At 38.1% G+C, this 22,562-nt stretch overlaps 1 protein-coding gene across 5 annotated transcripts in view; it reads right to left on the reverse strand.

The window, feature by feature from the left end:
- Positions 1–22,562, reverse strand: part of NELL2 (neural EGFL like 2) — a 380,423-nt gene that overhangs the window by 248,740 nt on the left and 109,121 nt on the right. For all 5 annotated transcript variants that reach the window (XM_059682635.1, XM_059682632.1, XM_059682634.1 and 2 more), the window contains 2 exons: positions 1,691–1,864; positions 1,500–1,596 (listed from right to left, as the gene is read on the reverse strand). In XM_059682635.1, coding sequence (XP_059538618.1) covers positions 1,500–1,596; positions 1,691–1,864 — 271 coding nt within the window. The remainder of the gene's footprint in view (positions 1–1,499; positions 1,597–1,690; positions 1,865–22,562) is intronic.

Genomic DNA, 22,562 nt, shown 5'->3' on the forward strand with positions numbered 1-22,562 from the left:
ATATTTCACCTTATCTCTTTGAAAAATGCAAACAGAATGTCTAATGACAGGAATGGTAGTACCAACATATTTTCAAGACAATTTTGAACACAAATTTACCAAATAGCTCCTACATGTTTAATCTGATTAATAGTGTGGTACAAAAAGAATTCCAATGTGAATGATAAATATTTTAGTGTACTGTGGCAATGGATGGATCTGTTGTCTGTCTGGATTTAGATTAAGGAGGCAATTTACATACAAACTCCTATCACTTGGAGGAGGCAACATAAGAACAAAGTTATTGTGTGCATGCGCACTGCACTATTCTAGTAGGCACCATTCAGAATCTGCAATAAAAAGCAGGATCCCTAGAGTAGTCACATAATCAATGTCTGAGAAGGATTCTGAGACCACATCTGGGCTCCACGGGAAAGACTGTTATGATTAAATAGAGAAGAGACTTGGCACTAACAGCACACATTTGCAATCCCTTACAGAGGAAAACAGCATTGAATTTTCAGGATTTGCAAAAATGGTACCAATTCCCCATGACTAACTCGGAGAAGCTATATAAGCTCTATGAGCAGGCTTATGCATATGTAAAAGAGGACAAAAAGACTATGCATCAAAGCCAGCATGCCTAGGAGAGATGAAATAACATATTCAAAGCACCTGGTTCCCAGGTAACAGACAATGTTTAACTTTTAAAAACACCTCTCTAGGATTACAAACCTTGCTTAAAATACATTTGTAAAGTTATTGGTGCCTAGTCTACCTAAAAATTCATGAGTTGGACACACACCCCTGTCATTCTTTTATTTAACAGCCATTTGCCAGGTCACTTCTATATCATAGTCACTGCGGGGAAATGATTATACTTATGGGCTTACAGTCAAGAAATATTCTGGACTTCATTTCTTCATCCTTTAAAGACAGATAATTAAACGGTATGTCTTTTAGATCCTCTATAATGTGAGATTCTACAGAGTGTGTGCCTTAGTAGACACTAAAAAAAGATATAAATTATGGTTGCTTTCTACTTTTGGTAGATTTGTGCACTTAAATATATATATTCCTTTCTCACTTTCTGGTGTATAAGGAGCCCATGAATAATGAATATTAAAAAGCTTTCAATCCTTTATTAAAAACATCCCTGTGAAAGTATCATCAAAAGTTATACTTCAGTGGGGGAGAGTTTATTTGTATACTAATATTTTAGGCTCTTATTACTTTGAATGCCTAATTTCAAGAATGGTATGTTAACTGCCCTGATTTCAGCCTTGTGGTCTTCTATATAATGTCTAAAGATAAAACTCATTAGGGAAAAAAGAGAAAGTAGTGTTCATCAGCTAAATATCATGCCAGCTAAAAGAAAAGAAGAAATAAAACATAAATAGAAAAATCTACACAAGTAAAATTATTTTGTTTCTCACCATAAAAAGCAAAATTAATTTTTCTAAACTCATGAGAAAGCATTTGTATTTATACTTTATGATCAGACTTTAGTCAAAGGATACCTTAAAATATCCATGTGCATTATTTCTCTGTCCCAGCCAAAACGTTGTGCCTACAGGCAAGTCTGTGGAGGGCTTTTCCACCACCCTTTCATATATTCTGGGGGGGGGGGGAGAAACATCAGATAAGTGATGTTAGTTAGCAGTCATTTCTTAGCATCTTCCATTTCCTGAACTAAGAACATTTCACTTACTTATTGCAGTCGATGTGTAGAGTCAAATGGGAGGCACTGATGGCTAAGGAAAGCTTGTGCCACTTGTCATCAGCCAAAATGTATGGAAACACTTCCGTGTGAGGGTGGTGACTGCCAGAGCGGTAGTGCAGTCTGATTTCATTCCGATGGCCACTGCTTTCCAGTTCCAGGTACCTGCACAGGGAAGAGCCATATGGAGCCCATTGAAAGTTAAGCTCAAATGTGACTGACATGATTCCTGCTTCCAGAAAGATGGAATAGATATGCTTTCCCTATCCCTCCCACTAACTATAACCACACATTATATTATAAAACAAACATAAGAAAAGTCTGAAAGATGGAGGAGAAAAAACAGTGAGGGACCTCAGGACCTGAGGAACCAAACAATGGTGAGTTTCCTAGGTTTTCTTTTTGCCTCATATATACAGACTTGGAACTGAAGAAACCAGCAACCTGAAAATACCAACAGATGCAATAAAAAAAGGAAAGAAAGAAAGAAAACGGAAAATAAATAAAAGAAAAAGCCTGATCTCCCTAGCCAAACTATCAGAAAAGATGAAGACTTGCAAGACAAAAGTTTTTAGACAACAATCACTCTATTCTAGTCAAACACCAAAGAAAAAAAAACAGTAGTCATGCCCTCAACCCTGCCAGCAAACGCCAAGTGGGGACATTAGGTTTCCATCCTCTTGAGGCAAAAAATGATGTACTCAACACTTCCAGTAGGGTGGTGCGAGAGAACAAGTAGAGAACCAAGACTTTTAACCCAGTGGCCAGTCATAAAGCTCCCCACGGCGTCAGTGGAGAACACATGAGTGGGAGCTTGGTCTCGCATCCTTATCTGGTAGTAACAAAGCACACTGCCGGCTCCCAACTGTGATGGTGTCAGTGGAAGACACAGCAGTAATAAGACCCTCTCTACCACAGTGTCAGTAGAGACCATGTGGGGAGTTGGAAATTTTACTCCCACCCAGGAATATTAGAAGCTTCCCCCTCAGTTCTCAACAGAAGGCCAAACGGGGAATTGGACTTCTACCTCCACATGTAAGTAACAAGAAGGCACTCTTCCATCCTCTGACAGAGCAGTGTCAGCGAAATCTAGCTAACACGAGGAGTTTAAATAATATCCAAGTCTCAGAACATGATGCAAAAATGAGCAGGATTAAATTGAAAATCATACGCCATACCAAGAACAAAAAGATGTCAAATTAATGACAAAAAGACAATCAATAGATATTAACAGCAAGATGACAGAGATATTAAATTACCTGACAAACATTTTATAGAATCACTGATAAAAAGAAGCATTAACAGCCTGTCAGTGTTGCTCAGTTGAACATTGACCCATGCACCAAAGAAGTCCTCGGTTGGATTTCCGGACAGGGCACATGCCTGAGTTGTGACCTCGATCTCCATCAGGGGGCATGCAGGAGGCAGCCTACAGGTGTTTCTCTCTCATTGATGTTTCTATCTTTCTCTCCCTTCTCCCTTTCCCTTTCCCTTCTCTCTCTCTCTCTCTCTCTCTCTCTCTCTCTCTCTCTCTCTCTCTCTCTCTAAAATCAATAAAAATATATTTTTAAAAAGCAATAACATCCCTAGCTGATTTGGTTCGGTAGATAGAGTGTTAGAGTGTCAGCCTATGAATTGGCGGGGGGGAGGGGGCAGGGGAGGTGCCAGGTTCAATTTGGGTCAGGGGCGCATGCCTGGGTTGCAGGATCACCCCAGGAGGGGGTATGTGGGAGGCAGCTCATCAGTGATTCTCATCATTGATGTTTTATGTCTCGCTCCCTCTCGCTCTCTGAAATCAATAAAAATATTCTTTAAAAAAGCAATAACAAATATATTTGAACACACTTGAAACAAGGAAAAAACAGAAAGCCTCAGCAAAGAAAGAGAAGACCCAAATAAATAATCAAATGAAAGTTTTAAAATTAAAAAATATAACAAATAAAAAGCTCGAAGGATAGGCTAGCAGTAGAATGGAGGGCACCAAGAAAAGATCAGTTGACTGAAAGATAAAAATTACTCAATCTGAACAAATAGAAAGAAAATAGACTGGGGGAAAAATGAAGAAAGTGTCAGAGACCTGTAAGGCTATAACAAAAGATCTAAGATTTATATAATTAGAGTCCATAAAAGAAGAGAAAGAAGGTAGACTGAAAAAGTACTTGACTAAACAATGACTGAAAACTTCTCAAATTTGACAAGAGACATAAATTCACATATTCAAGAATGTAAGCAAACCCCAAACAAAATCAATTTTTAAAAATACACATCATAATTAAAATTCTAAAAACAAATGCAAAATGTTAAAAGCAGACAGAAAAAAATCAATACATTGTATATATGGGGAAAAGAAATTAGAATGGTAGTGGACTTAAGGAAGTGGCACATAGTTTTTATGTGATGAAAGAAAAAGCTGTGAGCTAAGAATCCTATATCCAGCAAAAATGAAGAAGAAATCAATACATCCTGAAATGAAGAAAAAGTAAGATAATTTAAATCAAGTTTTAAACTTAGATAGGTTATGTTTAAGGAACCTCATGAACACTCAAGAGGACACGTAGAACTATAAGTTTGTACCTCTTAATCCCCTTCACCTTTTTACCCCCTTCACTGCCCAATCCTCTGGTAACTAAGTTATGTTTCTGAATCTATGAGTCTGTTTTGTTTGTTCATTTGTTTAGCTTATTTTAGGTTACATACAAAAGTGAAATGATATAATATTTGTCTTTCTCTGATTGATTTCACTCCCCACAATATCCTCTAGGTCAGTGATGGCGAACCTATGACACGCATGTCAGAGGTGACACGCGAACTCATTTTTTTGGTTGATTTTTCTTTGTTAAATGGCATTGAAATATATAAACTAAATATCAAAAATATAAGTCTTTGTTTCACTATGGTTGCAAATATCAAAAAATTTCTATATGTGACACGGCACCAGAGTTAAGTTAGGGTTTTTCAAAATGCTGACACGCCGAGCTCAAAAGGTTCGCCATCACTGCTCTAGGTCTATCCATGTTGTCAGGGGATTAAGCATACAAAGTTACAGTTATAACGTAAGTCACAGGTATGTAAAGTACAGCATAGGAAAAGTAGTCGATATTGTAATAACTTTGTACAATGACAGATGGTTACTAGACTTCTTGTAGTGGTCACTTTGTAAGGTATACAAATGTTAAATCACTATGTTTTACACCTGAAACCAATATAATATATGTCAACTATACTTTAATTAAAAATAGCTTTATATTCCAGAATGAAGAAAAAAAGAGGACATGTCTGAGGTGGAAAAAGGTCCATAATGGAGATAAAACTGTAGGGAGTTATAGGCATGCAGATTGTATTGAAAGCCATCAAGACACAGGGAATACCTTGGAAATTATTATAAATGAAAGGGCACTTTAACATTTTGAGGAGAAACCAGCAAAAACAAGCAAAAAAACAGTAATTGTAGCTAGTGAGAGTAGGGGAGGAAAAGTGACAGTGGTGTCCCAAAGGCCTGGTGATGAAGGAGATGCCTCAAGGAAGAGGGAGTAATGAACTGTTTCAAATGCTGCTAATAGGTCAAATAAGATAAAGGCGGAACCACTAGATTTAACAAAACAGGTTTCTGGTGACCCTAAAGCTATTTCAGAAAATTCTATGGAAAATAAAGCTTTCTTGAAGTAGGCTCCAGAGAGAACGGGCAGAGAGAAGTAAGAGATAACAAGTACGGACACCTCGGGAGGGTAGCTATTGAAAGACACTGTCAAGGTAAGAAATTTCAGTTGGTAAGAACTACTAATACACATTTTTGTATTCTGCTGGGAATAATCTGTAGATGGTAGAAATTAGCCATAATTGAAAGAGGTAAGAAATTAGAATAAAACAGAAACCATAAATTAAAACATCGATTAATTACATGTCAACTACATAGCATTCAAAAAATTCTCAACAGAAAGAATAAAATTACACAACAAATGACATTCAATGAGACAAGGTTAAATACATGATAAATCAGAGGTTAATGAAAAGTACCTGCAAATCAATAAGAAAAAGCAACTTAATGGATTTACCAATCAGATAAGCAATAATAAAAAAAGTAATAATATCTAGTGTCAATAAAAATGTAGAAAAACACTCTGGTACACTATTTGTGGCAAAATAAATTTACAGGGACTTCTTGAAAGCAGTTTGGTAAAACTATCAATATATTAAATGTGCATACACTTTAAATCGTAATTTCAAATCTAAAAATCTATGCAAAATAACAGCACAAATTAGCAATGATGCATGCAGAAGGTTCTGCCTAAAGATTTATTTAAAATACTAAAAACCTGATAAAATGCCAACTATTCACTCAGAGTAATTATGATAAATTCATATTCTAAAACACTGTGCCATTCTATAAAAGAATGATGTTCAGAAATGAAACAATGCCATAGTTTACTATTAAGTAAACAACAAAAAATTCTATAGTATCCCATTTTGTTTGCAAAAATTATGTGTGTGTTTACAGAAGAAAAAATCAAGAAGAACATATCAAATGTTAAGAATAGTTACCTCAGTTGAGGATACGGCTAAGGGGAAAGACCGTGAAGGACCTTTCACATATTTTTAAATCCTTGAATTTTCTTAATTACATATTAATTTTTAATGTAATATATATAGTACAATTCTACTTTAAGATTCAAAATAAACCAAGTAGTCAAGAACAGAATCCTTCCTATATTATTGTTTGATAACAAGTATTCATTATTTAATTAATTCAACTAGTAAATTCTATAATGTGAAAGAGGTGTTTGCATTTTTTAAAAAATAACATCAGCAAACACAGTGGCCTATTGCTATATACTTGTCAGTTCTTAACCCACTGAGGCATAAATCCTATTATTGTTGTTCTCCTCTAGCTATTATTAGAAATGGTACCTATATTGAATTCCTGAACTTGAGGCACTAAACTAACCTTTCATTGCAATAAGGCTGACACTATGCCCCTATAAACAAGAACAACCTTTCAAAAGTTAAATATTTGACCAACAGTCATTAGCATCATTCATTCAGCTTTTTTAGAAATGAAATAGATATACAGGGTTTCCAAAAATGTATAATACACAAAAACATTTAATAAAGACAAACATAAACAATAATGTAAAACACTTAAAAGTGTGTCTAGCACATGGTTAATATTCAACTAAAGTTAGCCCTCATTAAAATAAGAAAAGCAGATTGAAAAGAAGTTGATCCATATCTTCAAAACTAGTCACTAGAAGATGAATAAACTTGTATGAAGACATTAAAACACAGGAAAATATGACTATTGCATAATTACTAGTATAACTTAAAAGTATCTGCAATGAACACTGGGCCTATTTTAATGAATCATTGTTCTAGTAACAACCATATTCTTTTCCGGAGCTCCACTGTCCCCCACTGGTGCCATCTCAGTGGGAGGCAGGCCTGCTTCCCCTCCCCCTACTGCCCACAGGGCCAGCAGAATAGAGTGGTTACACACCCAGGCCCTACAGCCTGAGGGTTCACATCCCTGCGCCCCTCATAGCAGTGGCAAGCCACTGCTCCGCTCTCTACCTCATTTGGTTACTCAGCTGTGATATGACGATGTGAATGGCACTTGCCTCAAAGGATTTCTGTGAGGATCTGAAAGAGTTCATTTAAGAAAGCACTTGGAACATTACTGTGTACAAACAAAACACTCGATCAAGACAGCACATGAGCTATCTTTCTCATTTCCAAAAGCAGAGGTCAAATCCTCCCTCTTCCCAGGGCACAGCCAGGGGCAGGCCCATGACACACCCCAGCAATCAGACACTTTCTCAAGACTCAGAAGCATAATGGAGCGCAGCCAGGAAGAAAGGGAAAGAACCTGCATTGTGCGCAGCATCCAGTCAGTTCCTTCAAGGTCCCTGTGCATCCTGCTTCCTGCTTGCTAGCCCACCAGGGAGCCTCTAGTTATTGCTTGTTCCCAATTCTGGTGCCTCAGGCTCCCATCAGCTCTGCCCGCTGCCCTCCCATCCACCACCTCCACAGTCACTGTACAACTGAGAACCCCAACTGATCTATTACCCTTTGATCACGGGAAAAATATGCAATGCGATAAAATGTATCAACATTTTAAAAAGTGATTGTTTGAGTGATGGAAGTATGAGTGATTTTTTTTTAAACCTTCTTTGTATTGTCCTTTATTTTCCCTTTAATTTTTAATGAGCATGTACTCCCTTAAAAGTCACATTTTAAATCCCAAGAATATAATTTGTCACACTTGAACATATCGTGTCTCCCTGATTTGTTATTCAGAATTTTGGGGGGCAACTAAAATCAGAAATAAAGTTCCCCCTTTATAATAAGTATGGCCTTGTTACTCACTCATCTTTTGCATTGAGAGAAATACATACTAATTTAAGATTAGACTTCAGAGAAGTAGGCAGCCATGGCAGGGTATCATTCATTTCAACAATCTCCTTTATAACTCATGACAAAGGATAAAAATAAGGTCACCTCTCATCTGACAAAAAGGTTGCTCACAACACGAGATGAGAATTTTTCTGCTGCCTTAACTGAAACCTAAATAGAAAAAAGATCAGATCATCTCAGTGCATTAAACTATAAGTCAGTTGTAAATTAGTCACCTGAAAAAAAGCCACATGCACTAGTGTCAAATACAGCTTTAGGGTAGTTTGAGGATGGCACAATTACAAAGGAGTTATATGCAAGGGCTTTGGAACTAAAAACCCAGATGAGCCTCTCACTACCTATGACCTGATCTCTCACTGTCTCATTTTCCTCATCTGTCAAATGAGAACTCATTGTGATAATCCATATAAAGCAGTGTGTCTGAAACATGGTAAGAACTCAATAAACAGTAACTATTCTTAGTATTTTTCAATAATCCCAATTAGGCATCATTTATAAAGTACAGCCTCTGATAGCCAATTCTGTGAATAACAAGCATTTGAATACCCTTTAAGTGAGACAATTAGTATTATGGGGGTCCTAGCATAACCAATGAAATGGGAAAAGTGGAGTCCAGTAGTAGAGCCAAAATTATTGTTAGCGGATTTGTTCATTTGTCACAGAAAATGGACTGTTTACCTTGCTACTTCCAAGGATTCCCTCAGATGTTCGGGGAGATGGAAGAGTTGGGAGAAAAAGGTGTTTTCTGGCATCCCTCATTAGAACCACATTGATTCTGTTTTTGTTAAATAATTTTGTTTATTTTTAATGGGATTTGGTCATCAGCAAGGCACTATAATGCAGCAATTTAAAAGACCTCAGAATCTTAATCCTCTCTCCACAGTTTATGACCTGAAAGTTAAAAATCTCCCCCAAGCCTCAGTTTCCACCCCTATCAAATAGGAATAAGAGTTGTACCCTTATATAATCATTGTAAGAATTCAATGAAACAAGTGATGTAGATGATTACTTTGCACAGTTCCTGAGAATAGCAAGCACTCCATACAGGTCATGATCATAATTTAGACTTCCTATGACGTATCTATTCATGCTACGTAAACATCAGCAAATTTTCAAGGTGGATTTTAACTGAAACAAACCTGAATCTCAAACACAAAGTAGTCTAATGAGAATCTACCCAAATATCAATGCTTGAATCTCGTCTATGAGATTCCCATCAAATGGCCATCCAGTTTATTTTAATACATCCAGTGACTAACAACTCATAACTTCCTGAGGTCATTTCATTTTTATAAAACAAAAAACTCCCTTATACTAGAGCATAAGAAGAGGAGGGTTTTTAAATCTATGACTTAGTAGTTCATTTATTCCAGCAAACACTTACTCAGAGCACTGAGACTATAACAATAAAGAAGGCCAAATAACACCGGAGCTTAGCGATGTCCAACAATAAACACGTTATTGTGAAAATTAATTGAACTTTTTCAAAACTAACTATAACGCTATGATAGCAGTCAGGCTGCAAGAAGAGGAATGTAGCTAGATCAGTGAGGATAACAAAGCTTCTCCATAAGTAACATAGCTAGGAGCCAAAATTATACCGCCATAGGGAAAGTTCAGTAGCAAATGGAATTAATTCTTGATTGAAGCCGTGGCATCCAACATGATGATATTACCTCTTCATCTTATTACCCTACATAGTTTACAATAAAAGAAAAGAAAAAATGGCTCCTCATGAAATGGAGATAATTTATTACTATCAGTGATGAGGCCAATACGTTACAAATTCTAAGAAAAATACTTTGGGCTATGATCCAAGGCGGGGAGGGATTTAATGGCATTGTGCATACTTTAGAAACAACACTTGAGAAAGGTCTTATACAAGTATTGAGAAAGAACAGATATTATAATGCACTAGTAATAAATGGATATTCCTCAGCCAAGGGTATCCATGAGAGTTAAGGAGTTAAAATAAGTCCCTGGATAAAGGTTAGCACCTACTTAATGCTAGGTCCTCTCATAACCTCAACTCACTTAGCTGTTACTGAGAAGAAGCAGATGGAAACTAGGGAAACACTGGAGAAAAAGGTGGTAAAAGAAGTGGCAGGCTGAAGGAAGTTGGGCCTTCTCCATGTTATCAAGGAGGAAAAAAAAAGGAGACATATGTACTACTCTTTGTAATACTTTAAGCAATAAGACAAAATTTTTAAAAAAGAATGAAAAAGAGCACACTTGTGTAGGTTGAGGAAGACATACTGACATATGTGGACTACTTTAATAATCTGAAAATGCACACATAAAAGTGCGTAGAAAGTGTGGTTTACAAATTTTACAACAGGTTCGAGACTCCATGAAGTCCACTGATGGACTCTAAGCTAAGTATCCCTACCTTATGGGAAAAACAAGCAGAAAGAGTGAAGGCCTATGGGTACTTGTGAAAAACTTGACAACTTGATATATATATATATAATTTTCTGATATAAATATATATAGATATAATTTTCTGATATAAATATATATAGATATAATTTTCTGATATAAATAGGTTATTTAGAAAAATAGGAAATACATAAAAGCACAAGGAAATTAAAATCACTAATGATCCTGCTGTCAAGAAATGATCAATATTGACATTTTGAAATCTTTGTAACTTAACCATACACTGCAAATGTCTTTCCATGTCAATAAAAGTAAAGCCACATCCCTTTAATCGATGCATGGCATTCTTCAGTATACCTATACCACAATGTATTTAATGTCCAACTTCCTATTACTATTTCCAGTTTTGCATTATTAATAAAAATGCTTCAACACAGCCCTAAGCGGTTTGGCTCAATGGATAGAGCATTGGCCTGCAGACTGAAGGGTCTCAGGTTCGATTCCAGTCCAGGGCATGTACCTTAGTTGCGGGCACATCCCCAGTAGTGGGTGTGCAGGAGGCAGCTGATCAATGTTTTTCTCTCATCGATGTTTCTAACTCTCTATCCCTCTCCCTTCCTCTCTGTAAAAAATCAATAAAATATATTTTAAAAATGCTTCAACACATGTTTCTTTGTGTGCCTGAGCAGTTATCTTCTTGGAATAAATTATTAGAAATGAAATTACTGGTTCAAATGGCATACACATTTCAAAGGGACTTGTTATAGTCATTCATTCACTCCCTCATTTACTCATTCAACAGGTTTTTGGTGTGTTTTTTTTTTTGAATGCTTACTTCTTTCTAGATTTTGTTCCAGGTGCTGGGAATGGAAAAGTAAACCAAAGATATAAAATACCAGCCCTCATTGAATGTGTATTAAAATATAAAGTTAATGGAGTAAAATATATAAAACTAATAGGTTACATGGTGATAAAATCTATGAAGAAAATTAAAGTAAGGAGGATAAGGAATATGGAAGGTGATATTTTAAAAAGGATTCTGGGAAAGTCCCATTGAAAAAGTGACATCTAGTGACACCCTGTAGGAGAGCAATGACTTTGAGGCAGGGGCCTGCTGGCAAGTTCAAGGACTATCACTGAAGCCTGTGTAGCTAGAGAATGAATAGTAGGCAATTGGGTCAAAAATATACCAGAAAAAATCCAAGAAGGCAGATCATTAACAAGATGACTTTGGCTACTGTAGGTAGAAAGCCATGCAGGGGTTTTGAATTGAGTTCCAATATGTCCAACTTGACTGTAGTGTCAGAAATAGACTTTATGGAGCTTGGGAGGTTGCAGGGGCTAAAGCAAGGAGATGATTTTGAAGGTTATTGCTAGGGATGGCTTAGCCAAGGGAAGATGATGAAAAGGGTCTGACTCTGAAGATGTTCTCAAGGGAGCAATAAAAACTTTCTTAGGATTAAATGTGCAGTGTGAGGGAAACAGAATCAAGAAATACTTCAAGGTTTTTAGCCTAAGCCAACTGGAAGAAAGAAGTTGCCATTTACTGAGCTGGTGAAGAACAAGTTTGAGAAAGAGGATGATGACTTGGTTTCTGACATGTACCTTTTGACATTCCAATTAAACACCCCAGTGAAGATTCAGATGTGTTGCTGGATATACAAGTCTGGAGTCCAAGGACTAAAGTCAAGATAAGGGAAACAATTAGGAAGTCGTTTCATAGAGATGGTATTTAAAGCCTTTAGGCAGAATGAGATCACCTACAAAGTGAGTGGATATAAGGAAGAAATCTAAGCATCAAGCCCTGAAACAGTCCTTCATGCAGATGCTAGAGGTGTGAGGAGGAGGAGGGAGCCAGGGGACCGAGGAGCAAAACCAGAAGAGTACGAGCCATGAAAGCCAAGCAAAGCACCTGTTTTGAAGAAGGGAATAATCAAAGCCCAGCATGAGGACTCAGAATTGAAGGGTGGATTTAGCAACATGGACATCAGTGGAGACCTTGACAAGTGCATATTCGTGAAGCAGAGAACGCCAAAGCCTCATTGGAGTGGGTTCAATACAGTGAGAGGGAACTGAAGACAGTGCAAGGCAGACAGAGGAGCAGTCGCTGAACAGGAAAGTTAGGTCAACGGAGGATTTTAGGATTTGGTTTTCAGTTTTGTTTTTGAGACTCTAAATATTATAGCATATTTACATGATGAAGGAAATATCCAACAGAGAGGAAGCAACAAAATAATGCAAGAGAAGGAGTAAATTCCTGGAGCAATTCCTTGAGAGGAGATGCAATTTAATATGCAGCTGGAGTGGCCTGTGTTTGCTAGGTCATGGATGTTAAACCCAACTAAAAGGAGAGAGTGAAGAGAAAATATATCAGCAAAGATGCAGGTGGGTTTATATGAGAGGTGGCAATAGCTTGGGGAAGCTCTCTTCCAATTGCTTTTAGGAAACAAAATTATATGCTAAGCAAGGATGAGAGAGGAGGTGTTCCCCATGTAAGGAAAGAGGAGAGATATGAGAGTCATCTAGCAGAATGAGAGAGTGAATGGACTAGGAAAACAGGGCAGCATTAAGGGCACATTTAAGATGAGTGATCATGCATGTAGAGTAAGATCAGTCAGCATCGTTCTGTGTTCTATAGCCAAGTTCAGCTGCAAGAGTGTAACTGAGGTTGAGAGATGGAGTCAACAGGGTTTTGGTTTTTCAATGCAAGTACTAAAATAAAATAGGACAGAGGAGGTGGCCATCTCTACATTAGAGATATCCTAAAGATGAACTGCAATTTAAACTGAAAAAGACCAAAGTGAGTACATGTAGGTGAGGGAGGGACAATTTAAAAGGTGGTAGAATCACCAGGTTGAGGGTTATATGGAAATGTTGGAAATCATATAGTCACATTGATCACTGACTGCAATTGTTATATGGCAACAGATAACAGATGACTCATTTAGCAACACATTTCATCAATAATGGGTATCACTGCTCTTTCATAAAATATATGCATAAGCAGACGCATGCTCACGCTCACACACACACACACACACACACACACACACACACACACGTTTCTATACCCACCCATCTCAGTGAAGCCTCATGTTAATTATAATATAGATTTTCAGTTATTTTTGCAAGCTTACTATTAGATAATTTTAACAACTGCAAATATTTGGTTTAGAACATTTATATTCATGTAATTCATATAAAAGGCCTCAGTTGGGCCTGGTATTTTATTTTTAATATATTTCTGGAGTTCATTTGCTACTATTTTAATAATGTGAGCATCTCTATTCATATATGAGATTGTATTATAGTGTGTGTGTGTGTGTGTGTGTGTGTGTGTGTGTGTGTGTGTGTATGTGTTCCATCCTCAAATTTTGGAGTCAGGATTAAGATCACCTGAATTGAAAAGCTTCCCTTCTCTTTTCTATGCTCTGGAACAAATTACATAGCCAAAGTATTATCTGTTCCCTGGATGTCTGAAAACATTACATTAAAAAAATAATAAAGTCAGAGTCTGGTGACCTCAGAGTGAAAGGATGAAAGAATCTAATTCTTTGAAAAATTTTTCTAATCCCTCTATTATTACCAGTAATTAGATTTTCTTTAGCATTCTTGAGCAGGTGTTCCAATTTGTGTTTTCATGGAAAATCATTCATTACATCCAAATTTATGAATTATTAGCATGAAGTTGTGTATAAGTATTATTTAATACATTTAATTTCTATATTTCTATTATAGGTATTAAATCATATTGATCATTTTATCCTTTTCTTATAATTATATTTTTGTCTATTGGATCAGTCAAATTCTAATGTAGTTTTACTAATCTCCCACTACATTCCAGTTTGCCATTATTTATCTTTATATCTTAATCCTTTTTTATTTATATTTTGGTTCCATATTGCTTTTCATAAGTATTAAAATTGTTGTCAATATAAAATAACCCTAGTTTCCACTTAATATATTTTATCTTGAATCAGTTGTCTGATAATAACATTACTATCCCAACTTTCTTTTAATTTTAACTTGCTTCACTTATTTGCTTTTGTTCCTTTATTTAAATTCTATTTTTTTCAGTGTGACCCTGTAAGTAATTAAAACTTGGATCATATATTTACCATCCAATGTAAGAGTATTTGTCTTTTCACAGGAAAACCAAATCTTCTGGAAGGATCATTGATATATTTGCCATATCCTTGCTGTGATAGCTTATGTCTCCTCATTTAATTTTTTTTATTTCTTTCCTTTCTTTTATTCTGCATTATTAGTCAAGTTTATTTCTTCCTATAGCTTCAAGAATATAAACAAATCCATAAACATCTACAAAGCGATGCTAGAAATGTATGGCACACTTATATTTCTCCATTGTCCCATGGCTCCATTGTTCAAATAAACCTGAATATTCTACTTGTACAATACATGTGTTCTATTTCTGAAATTATTTCTTTAACTTCTCTCAATAGAAAAGGTAGTCTGATGTCCACTACATTGTCATACCTAGGAGCAGAATTAAGTTAGAAATCAGTAATAAAAAGATGAGAGAATCCTGAGATGTTTTAAAATTAAGCAACAAACTTTTAAATAATCCATGGGTCAAAAAATAAAAATAAAATTAGAAAATATTTCAATCTGAATTATAAGTTAAAAGAATAAAGCATAAAAATGTGATTCATATAATGCTGTGGTGAGGGAAATGGATAGCCATGAAAGTATAATTATTTTTATAAAGGAATAAACATCAATGGTTTAAGCATTCATCTCAGGAATGTGGAGAAAGGAACACAAGTAAACCTAAAAAGAAGTACAAGGAGCCGAAACCGGTTTGGCTCAGTGGATAGAGCGTCAGCCTGCGGACTGGAGGGTCCCGGGTTCGATTCCGGTCAAGGGCATGTACCTGGGTTGCGGGCACATCCCCAGTGGGAGATGTGCAGGAGGCGGCTGATCGATGTTTCTCTCTCATCGATGTTTCTAACTATCTCTCTCCCTTCCTCTATGTAAAAAATCAATAAAATATATTTTAAAAAAGTACAAGGAGGGAAAAATAAATGTACAGGAATAAAGCAATGACAAAGCAATCAGTATTTTTTTAAATGTGGCTTAAAAGTGCTCTCTCAAATGACTAATAAAATTGACAAGATCCTAGTAGGACTAATCAGGAAAAAGGGATGCAGAAAAGACCGATATCAAGAATTCAAAAAGGGGGCATATCAATACAGATTCCATAAGTACTGAAAATAATTGGAGGATATTATGAAAAACTTTTTAATAAATTGAGGGGTGTGTGTGTGTGTGTTCCCAAGAGAATAGACCAATGCTCTCTTCAATTTCCAGATACTCAGGTGGTTTCTCACATGTATTAAAGTGTGCATGCAATTGCACTATTTCAAAGAACAAACAATATTTTGGGAAGAAAATGATATTCTCAAGATGGTAACTTTTCATCTTCACCTTCATCTAAAAATGGTTCAAGATACTTTTAAAGACACATCCACCTGGAGTGACTAACTCCAGAGACCCAGGACGTCCCATTATTCCATGCAGCATTTTATCTGGTTTTCAATATCCCTCTTGAGCTAACAATTTGCTATATCCTAAGGTCCTCAAAATCAATAGGAATTCTTTAGGCTGATAAAAAGGGCCTGTGAAGGAAGTTGCAGCAGCTTTCTGTGTAACACATTCGGAAACTATGGGGAGACAATAAAGGGAATGCACCGGAGCATGTACGACAGCTAGGAGTTCCAGGCAGGTTGTACTTGAAAGAAAGGAATTATTCACAGGGGAGAGGAAGCTGTCAGCACTGCAGCAGCTGTTCTCTGATATGCTCCATGGGTCACCATGTCTTCTCTATTGTTCAGAATAAATAAGAGCCTAAGAGGAAGGCAATAGGATCCATGGGTCACCCACTGAGGCGACGTTTTGCTTTTAGTGAACCTATTACTTTGAGTTCACAATTGAAAAGGGTACCAGACACCCCCAACTAGAGGAAATGAAAAACACCCTGATCCTGAATTTGAGCTATTATTAAATAGTAGCATAAATGATTTAGAAAGAGGCAATTAGAAAAATAAAAAGACAAAATATTTTCCCAATCATGCAGACCACACCAGCTTTATTTATACTGCTATCAACTTTTCGATATGTTATGGGGATGTTATTGAGATAAAGTAAATTGTAAGAAAGAAAACTTCTGAATAAAGACTTTTATAAAAGAAAAAGCCCAATAGGAAAATATATATACATATGATTTTTGTCTTCAAAACATTAGGGAACACTTGTGCTAACCCTGTCAATAAAGTTCTTGGATTTTGGAAGAAGTAGGAAGGCCATGGTGCTGCTCTAAAACAAGCAGAGAGCACACTACCGGTGGGAATGTAAACTGTGCAGCCACTATGGAATACAGTATGGTGGTTCCCCCAGAAATTAAAAATAAAATCACCATATGATCCAGCAATTAAAATTCTAGGTATTGATTTTGTTATATGCACATTTCAGCTACTGGCTAATGAAAAACTATCAGTTTTTTGAAGAAAACAAAAGTACTATTCAAAAAGACATGTGATCCCCATTTACAATAGCCAAGATATGGAAACAACTTAAGTGTCCATGGATGAATAAATAAATAATAAAGAGTATTCCATATATATATGGAATACTCTTCAGCCATAAAAAAATATATATATATTGCCATGGAAGGAATAAGTCAGACAAAGAAAGATGAATACAATATGATCTAACTTATATGTGGAATCTAAAAAACAAAACAACAACAAAAAAAAAAACCCCACAAAAAACCCACCAACCTCAAAAAGAGAGAGAGAGAGAACAGATTGGTGGTTGCTGGGGGAGTTGTTTAGGGAAAGGTAAAATGAGTGAAGGGGGGGTCAAAGGTAAAAATAGACAGCTATAAAATAAATGTCATGAGGCTATAAAGTATAAAATATAATCCTGCATAATGATTATCCTATCTAATACAAGAGAAACATGGTAATTAGCTGTATATCCACTACCCTAACCATTGGCTAATCAGAGAGATATGCAAATTAACTGCCAACAAAGGTCGCGGCTAATTTGCATACATAGGCGCAATGATGGGAGGCAAAAGGGGAAAGCCGGAAGAATGGTGGCAGGCAAGAGCTGGAGGGCGGGCATACCAGGGAGCCCCAGGCATGGCTGCACCCTTCCCTGTGCAGCCCTGCCTGTGGCCCCGCCCCTCCCTTTGTGATAGCAGATCTGGGGCTGCAGGCATGGCTGCACCCGCCCCCCAGCCAGTGATCGCCATTGGAAAGCCCTGCAGCAGGCCAGGCAACATCCCCGGCCTAGGGTGCCGGTGATCGCCCTGGCTATCGGAGGAAGAGAGAGCTGGGGTGCAGGACCCCCAGGGCCAGGGGTGCCACCTGGCCTGTGGCCCCCTGATCTGCCATGGCTAAGGGGGGGGGGGGGCAGGGCCCCAGGCACTGCCGTTGGTCACCGGGTGCAGCTGATCTGTGATGGTGAAGGGAGGGGCGGGGCCACAGGCGTGGCAGCACCCAGGGCACCGGGTGCTGAGGTGCCTGTGGTCCCCTGATCTGAGATCCGGAAGTGAGGGGCGGGGTCCCAGGCACAGTTGCACCCGGGGGACCTGATCACATCCCCGGCGACGAGGCAGGGAGGGACCCAGAACATGCGGAATGCGTCCTGCCTGGCTGTGGGGGACCCATCATGTCCCTGAAGATGAGGCAGGGAGGGACCCAAAACACGCGGAAGCCGTCCTGCCTAGCCGAGGGGCAGCTGATCGCATCCCCAGCAGCGAGGCAGGGAGGGACCCAGAATAAGCCGAAGCCAGGTCTTTTTCTTTTTTTTAGATTGTGTAATTATTTATTACAAATAAACGGTGGTTTCACATCTGTCAAAAACGGGTCCTCTTTTTACATGTGTGTGCAGGTTCTGATGTACAAGAAAAGGTCATGTGCTTAGTTTGTCCATGCAAAGCTCACAGGTACATCACTAACTACTTTAAAAATAGAATGATCCCTTTTTGAACCAATCTGTTTAGATTCATGATTGGTAAAACAGTATGGCACTAATGAAATACAGTGATAGGAATTAGGAAGTGCGACACTGATGGTTCTGGGCATGTGAAGGGTGAGGGACAGAAGGGTATACATGGCCTTCCCTTCAGTTCTGCTGGAGAGATGAGCTCTGAGGGCCGGAACTGCTCCATGCCCAGAGGAGGTGGGCGTGGTCAGTGGCTCTGTTTCAGAACTTCCTGCCAAGCAGAGAGCTTACGCGACCCACAGGAACCTTTATACTCCAGAAAACAGAAACAGCCAGTTCCCAATGGGCATGGGAAAACCAGTGTCCCCTCCTGTGCACGGTGTCCTGATGGGGTGACGGGGGAGGTGGGCGAGGGGAGCAGTGCAGAGTTGTTAGGCAGCTGGAGTGGGAGTGGAAAGGCCATGAAATGTCCACAGTCCTGGCTGTGCCCACGGCCTGGGCGGCTCCTCCAGGCCCTGGCTGAGGGATTAGGGCTGATTCTCTCGGGAAGGGAATATTCCATGGGTGGAAGATTTACAGGCTCAGGGTAGGCCGTGTGTTAGTTTGGGGCAAATCCCTCAGCATTCCTGCTGCCAAGCCCTCAAAGGAATGAGGCAGAGGCACCCCTCACCCCCAAGACCCCTTCGTGGACATTTTAGCATCTACGTGATTTTTAATCCCTTCAGGGAGACTTTCTATCCTGCAGTCCCATCCCACCTCACTGTTGCTATTTGTCTGCCAGCTGGGTCGAGCATCAAGGGGAAGGGGGGTTTATACTCACTGAAAGACTACTGGTCCTACCGGGAAACCAACCTGTTTACTGTACTGTTGTAAATATCATACCCTTTATATCCTGTATATTGGCTTCTTTTAAATAAAGTGAAATGTCTTAGAAAAAAAAAAAAGGCAAGGCAGGGCGGGACCCAAAAGACCCATATGGGGAGTGCCACTCAGCCAGAAGCTGGCTCATGGCTGGCCAGCGCAGTGGTGGTGGCAGGAGCCTCTCCCACCTCCGTGGCAGCACTAAGAATGTCCAAATAACAGTTTAGACCTGATCCCTTGGAGGCCTAAGCCTTTAGTCGGACATCCCCTGAGGGCTCCCTGGCTGCCAGAAGGATGTCTGACTGCAAGGTTAGGCCTGATCCCCCGGGGAGTGGGCCTAAGTCAACAAGTGGACATCCCCCAAGGGGTCCTGGACTGTGACTGGGCACAGGCCAGGCTGAGGGGACCCCCTCCCCCCCAGGGCACAAATTTTTGTGCACCGGGCCTCTAGTAGTTAATAATACTGTATTGCAAATTTGAAAGTTTCCATCCAGGGGGGTAGATCTTAAAAGTCATCATCACAAAGAAAAAGGGAGAAATTATTTTTGGAACCATGTATAGTGGCTAATAATAACTAGACTTATTGTGATCATATTGCAATGTCTATAAATAACAAATCATTATATTGTACACCTGAAACTAATACAATGGTATGTGGCAATTATATGTACATAAAGACATAAAATAAAACAAGCAAAGAGAAAAGTTGTCAAGGTAGTGGTTAGGAGAATGGGCTCTGGTGCCATACAGCCTGGTTCAAATGTGGATTCTGTCACTTTCTGTAACCTTGGACATGAGACTTAACCTCTCAGGGCCCCCTTTCCTTATCCGTAAACTAGGGATAATAATACCTGCCTCAAGATTGTGATGAGCACTTACTGAGATTAATCCATGTTTAGGTGTTTTGAGGACTGCCTGACAGAGGGTAGGGATCTAATAAGTTGTGCTCATGCTTATAATGCAAAGAAAACATTTCAGTGCACCTAAGAAACCATCCAGCTACCACGAAACCTGATATCAGCAGATGCTCTGCGCTTCATTCAGCAAAATCTATTGGCCATGCACAAGGCAAGGACTGTACTAGGCACAGAGGACACTGGGGAAAAGAGGCAAAGTCCAGATACTCAGAGAGCTTCCTATTTCCTCGTTTTTACTATTTTACTGAATAATCCTCCTCAGGATAATGATCTGCCAAATCTTCATTTTACATCACCAGACATATTCATACGGGTTTTTATATTTAATAGTTCATATCACTCTACATTATGGAAGCTACTTAGAAATGGAGAGCTAAATAAGCACTATTTTTCTTAAGGTGATTGAACAAAATTCTTGCAATAGGTCTTGAATTCTGACAAGTTGGAGACTGGAATGACTTTGTTACATACATATTTCAGTTACCGGCTGATGGAAAACAATCAGTTTTTCTAAGTGAAGAAAACATGCATTTTTAACCTGTTAGAAATGTAAAAAATGAAAATCCAATAGCTAGATAAAATGGAAATTTTGAAAAACCATAAATAGGACAGTCATGCAGGCTCAATGTAAAATACCTTCAGTAATAATGCTTCGAATATAATCTTATATACAATCTAATTTTATTTTCATAAAGGTATTTTAGTTTAATGAATGCAATGCTGTATATAAAGCTATCAAGAGAAAAGTGGAAAAGCTAGACAAATCACATTTATAGAAATAAGATGTTTTCTTTGACTTCCATCAGTCTAATAATTTTCATTAAAGAAAAATATAATGGTCAACATACTAAATGCTGACATGCACTTTTAAAAGTTTGTGTTACTGTTTTTAAGAATATTTGTACATGACATATAATATCAGTTTTTATAATACTAGAAAGTAAATGTAAGAGTGAAAATGAGTATCAATGTCTAAATTTATCATTTTATTTATGTCCCCCAAAAAACAATTGGATCTGATACAGGTGGGCACAGTAAAAAAATATTAAGGAAAATGGGTGATAGTTTAATGAGGAACAGAACATGGGAATATTTCCCTAAAAATACTCATCCAAATTAAAGAATTCTATTCAAGTGGAGAACCCTAGAAGGTCATCAACTTGACCAGGTGATCAAGGTTAACACCACCAGCAGTAAAACAGATTGACATATGCCTACAGATGTGATACTGAGAAGAATCATCATTTCCATGGTATTCCTAACAAGAATGCATGGCCTGAGTGATGAGAAAACATCATATGGACGCAGTGCAAGGGTGACCCTACAGAATAAAATGCCTGACTTCTAAGACCACAAGGGATACCAAAAACAAGGAAAGACTGGAACTGCTCCAGATAAAAGGAGATTATGAGATATGACCATCAAATGGAATGTGTTCATGGATAGGATAGAATCCTGGACTAAGAAGAAAAAAAAGAGACATTATTTATTTATATAGTAGCTGCAATTTAATGGTGTGTGAAGATTGGATCATATTGTGATGTCAATGTTGATTTATTGATTGGAAGGTTGTATGTTGGCTATATAAAGAGTATCTTTGTTTTGCATATTTAAAGGTGATGGAGGAAATATTATCAGTAAAAGGCATATCAGAATAAGAGAGAGCAAATGAGCTAAAAATATTACCAATTAGAAATCTGGTAGAGGAGATGTAGGAGTTCTTTGTACTGTTATTATAATATAGGTTAAAAGTATTTCAAAAAAATTAAATTTAAAAACAAACAACCCAGCAAATCTACTTATATGACTGACAGTGAGTTGACATTCTTTTTTAAAATTGTTTTCAATTGCAGCTGACATACAATATTATAATAATTTAATGTGTACAACTCAGTGACTAGACATTATATAACTTACAAAGTGATCACCCAATAAATCTAGAACCCATGTAAGACCAACTATATACATATATATATGTAATATGCAAATAATTGTCCGGGACGCCATAACGTCACGACTGCTCAGGAGGAGGCTGCACGTACAGGTGGGTGGGAGGGGACTGCGTGTGTGGTGAGGCAAGCCACGGATGGTGCAGGCCGGCAGAGAGCAGGGCCTGCCAGCCATAGTGTGCTGGCAGTCCCTCTGCACATGAGCTGCAGAGGGAACACCTTTTCTGGCCGCTCATTGGCTAAGATCCCCGTATGCCACTTGCAGTATTCTTGATAATTTGGGTAATAAAAATCCAGGAAGGTGATCTAGGGTTTTTCCACCTCATTCCTGGAGGAAAAAATGAAGGTCCGCTGCTGGAGTGGCTAAGAAATGTC

Source organism: Myotis daubentonii, chromosome 2 (assembly GCF_963259705.1).
Source record: "Myotis daubentonii chromosome 2, mMyoDau2.1, whole genome shotgun sequence".
NCBI classification, from domain to species: domain Eukaryota; kingdom Metazoa; phylum Chordata; class Mammalia; order Chiroptera; family Vespertilionidae; genus Myotis; species Myotis daubentonii.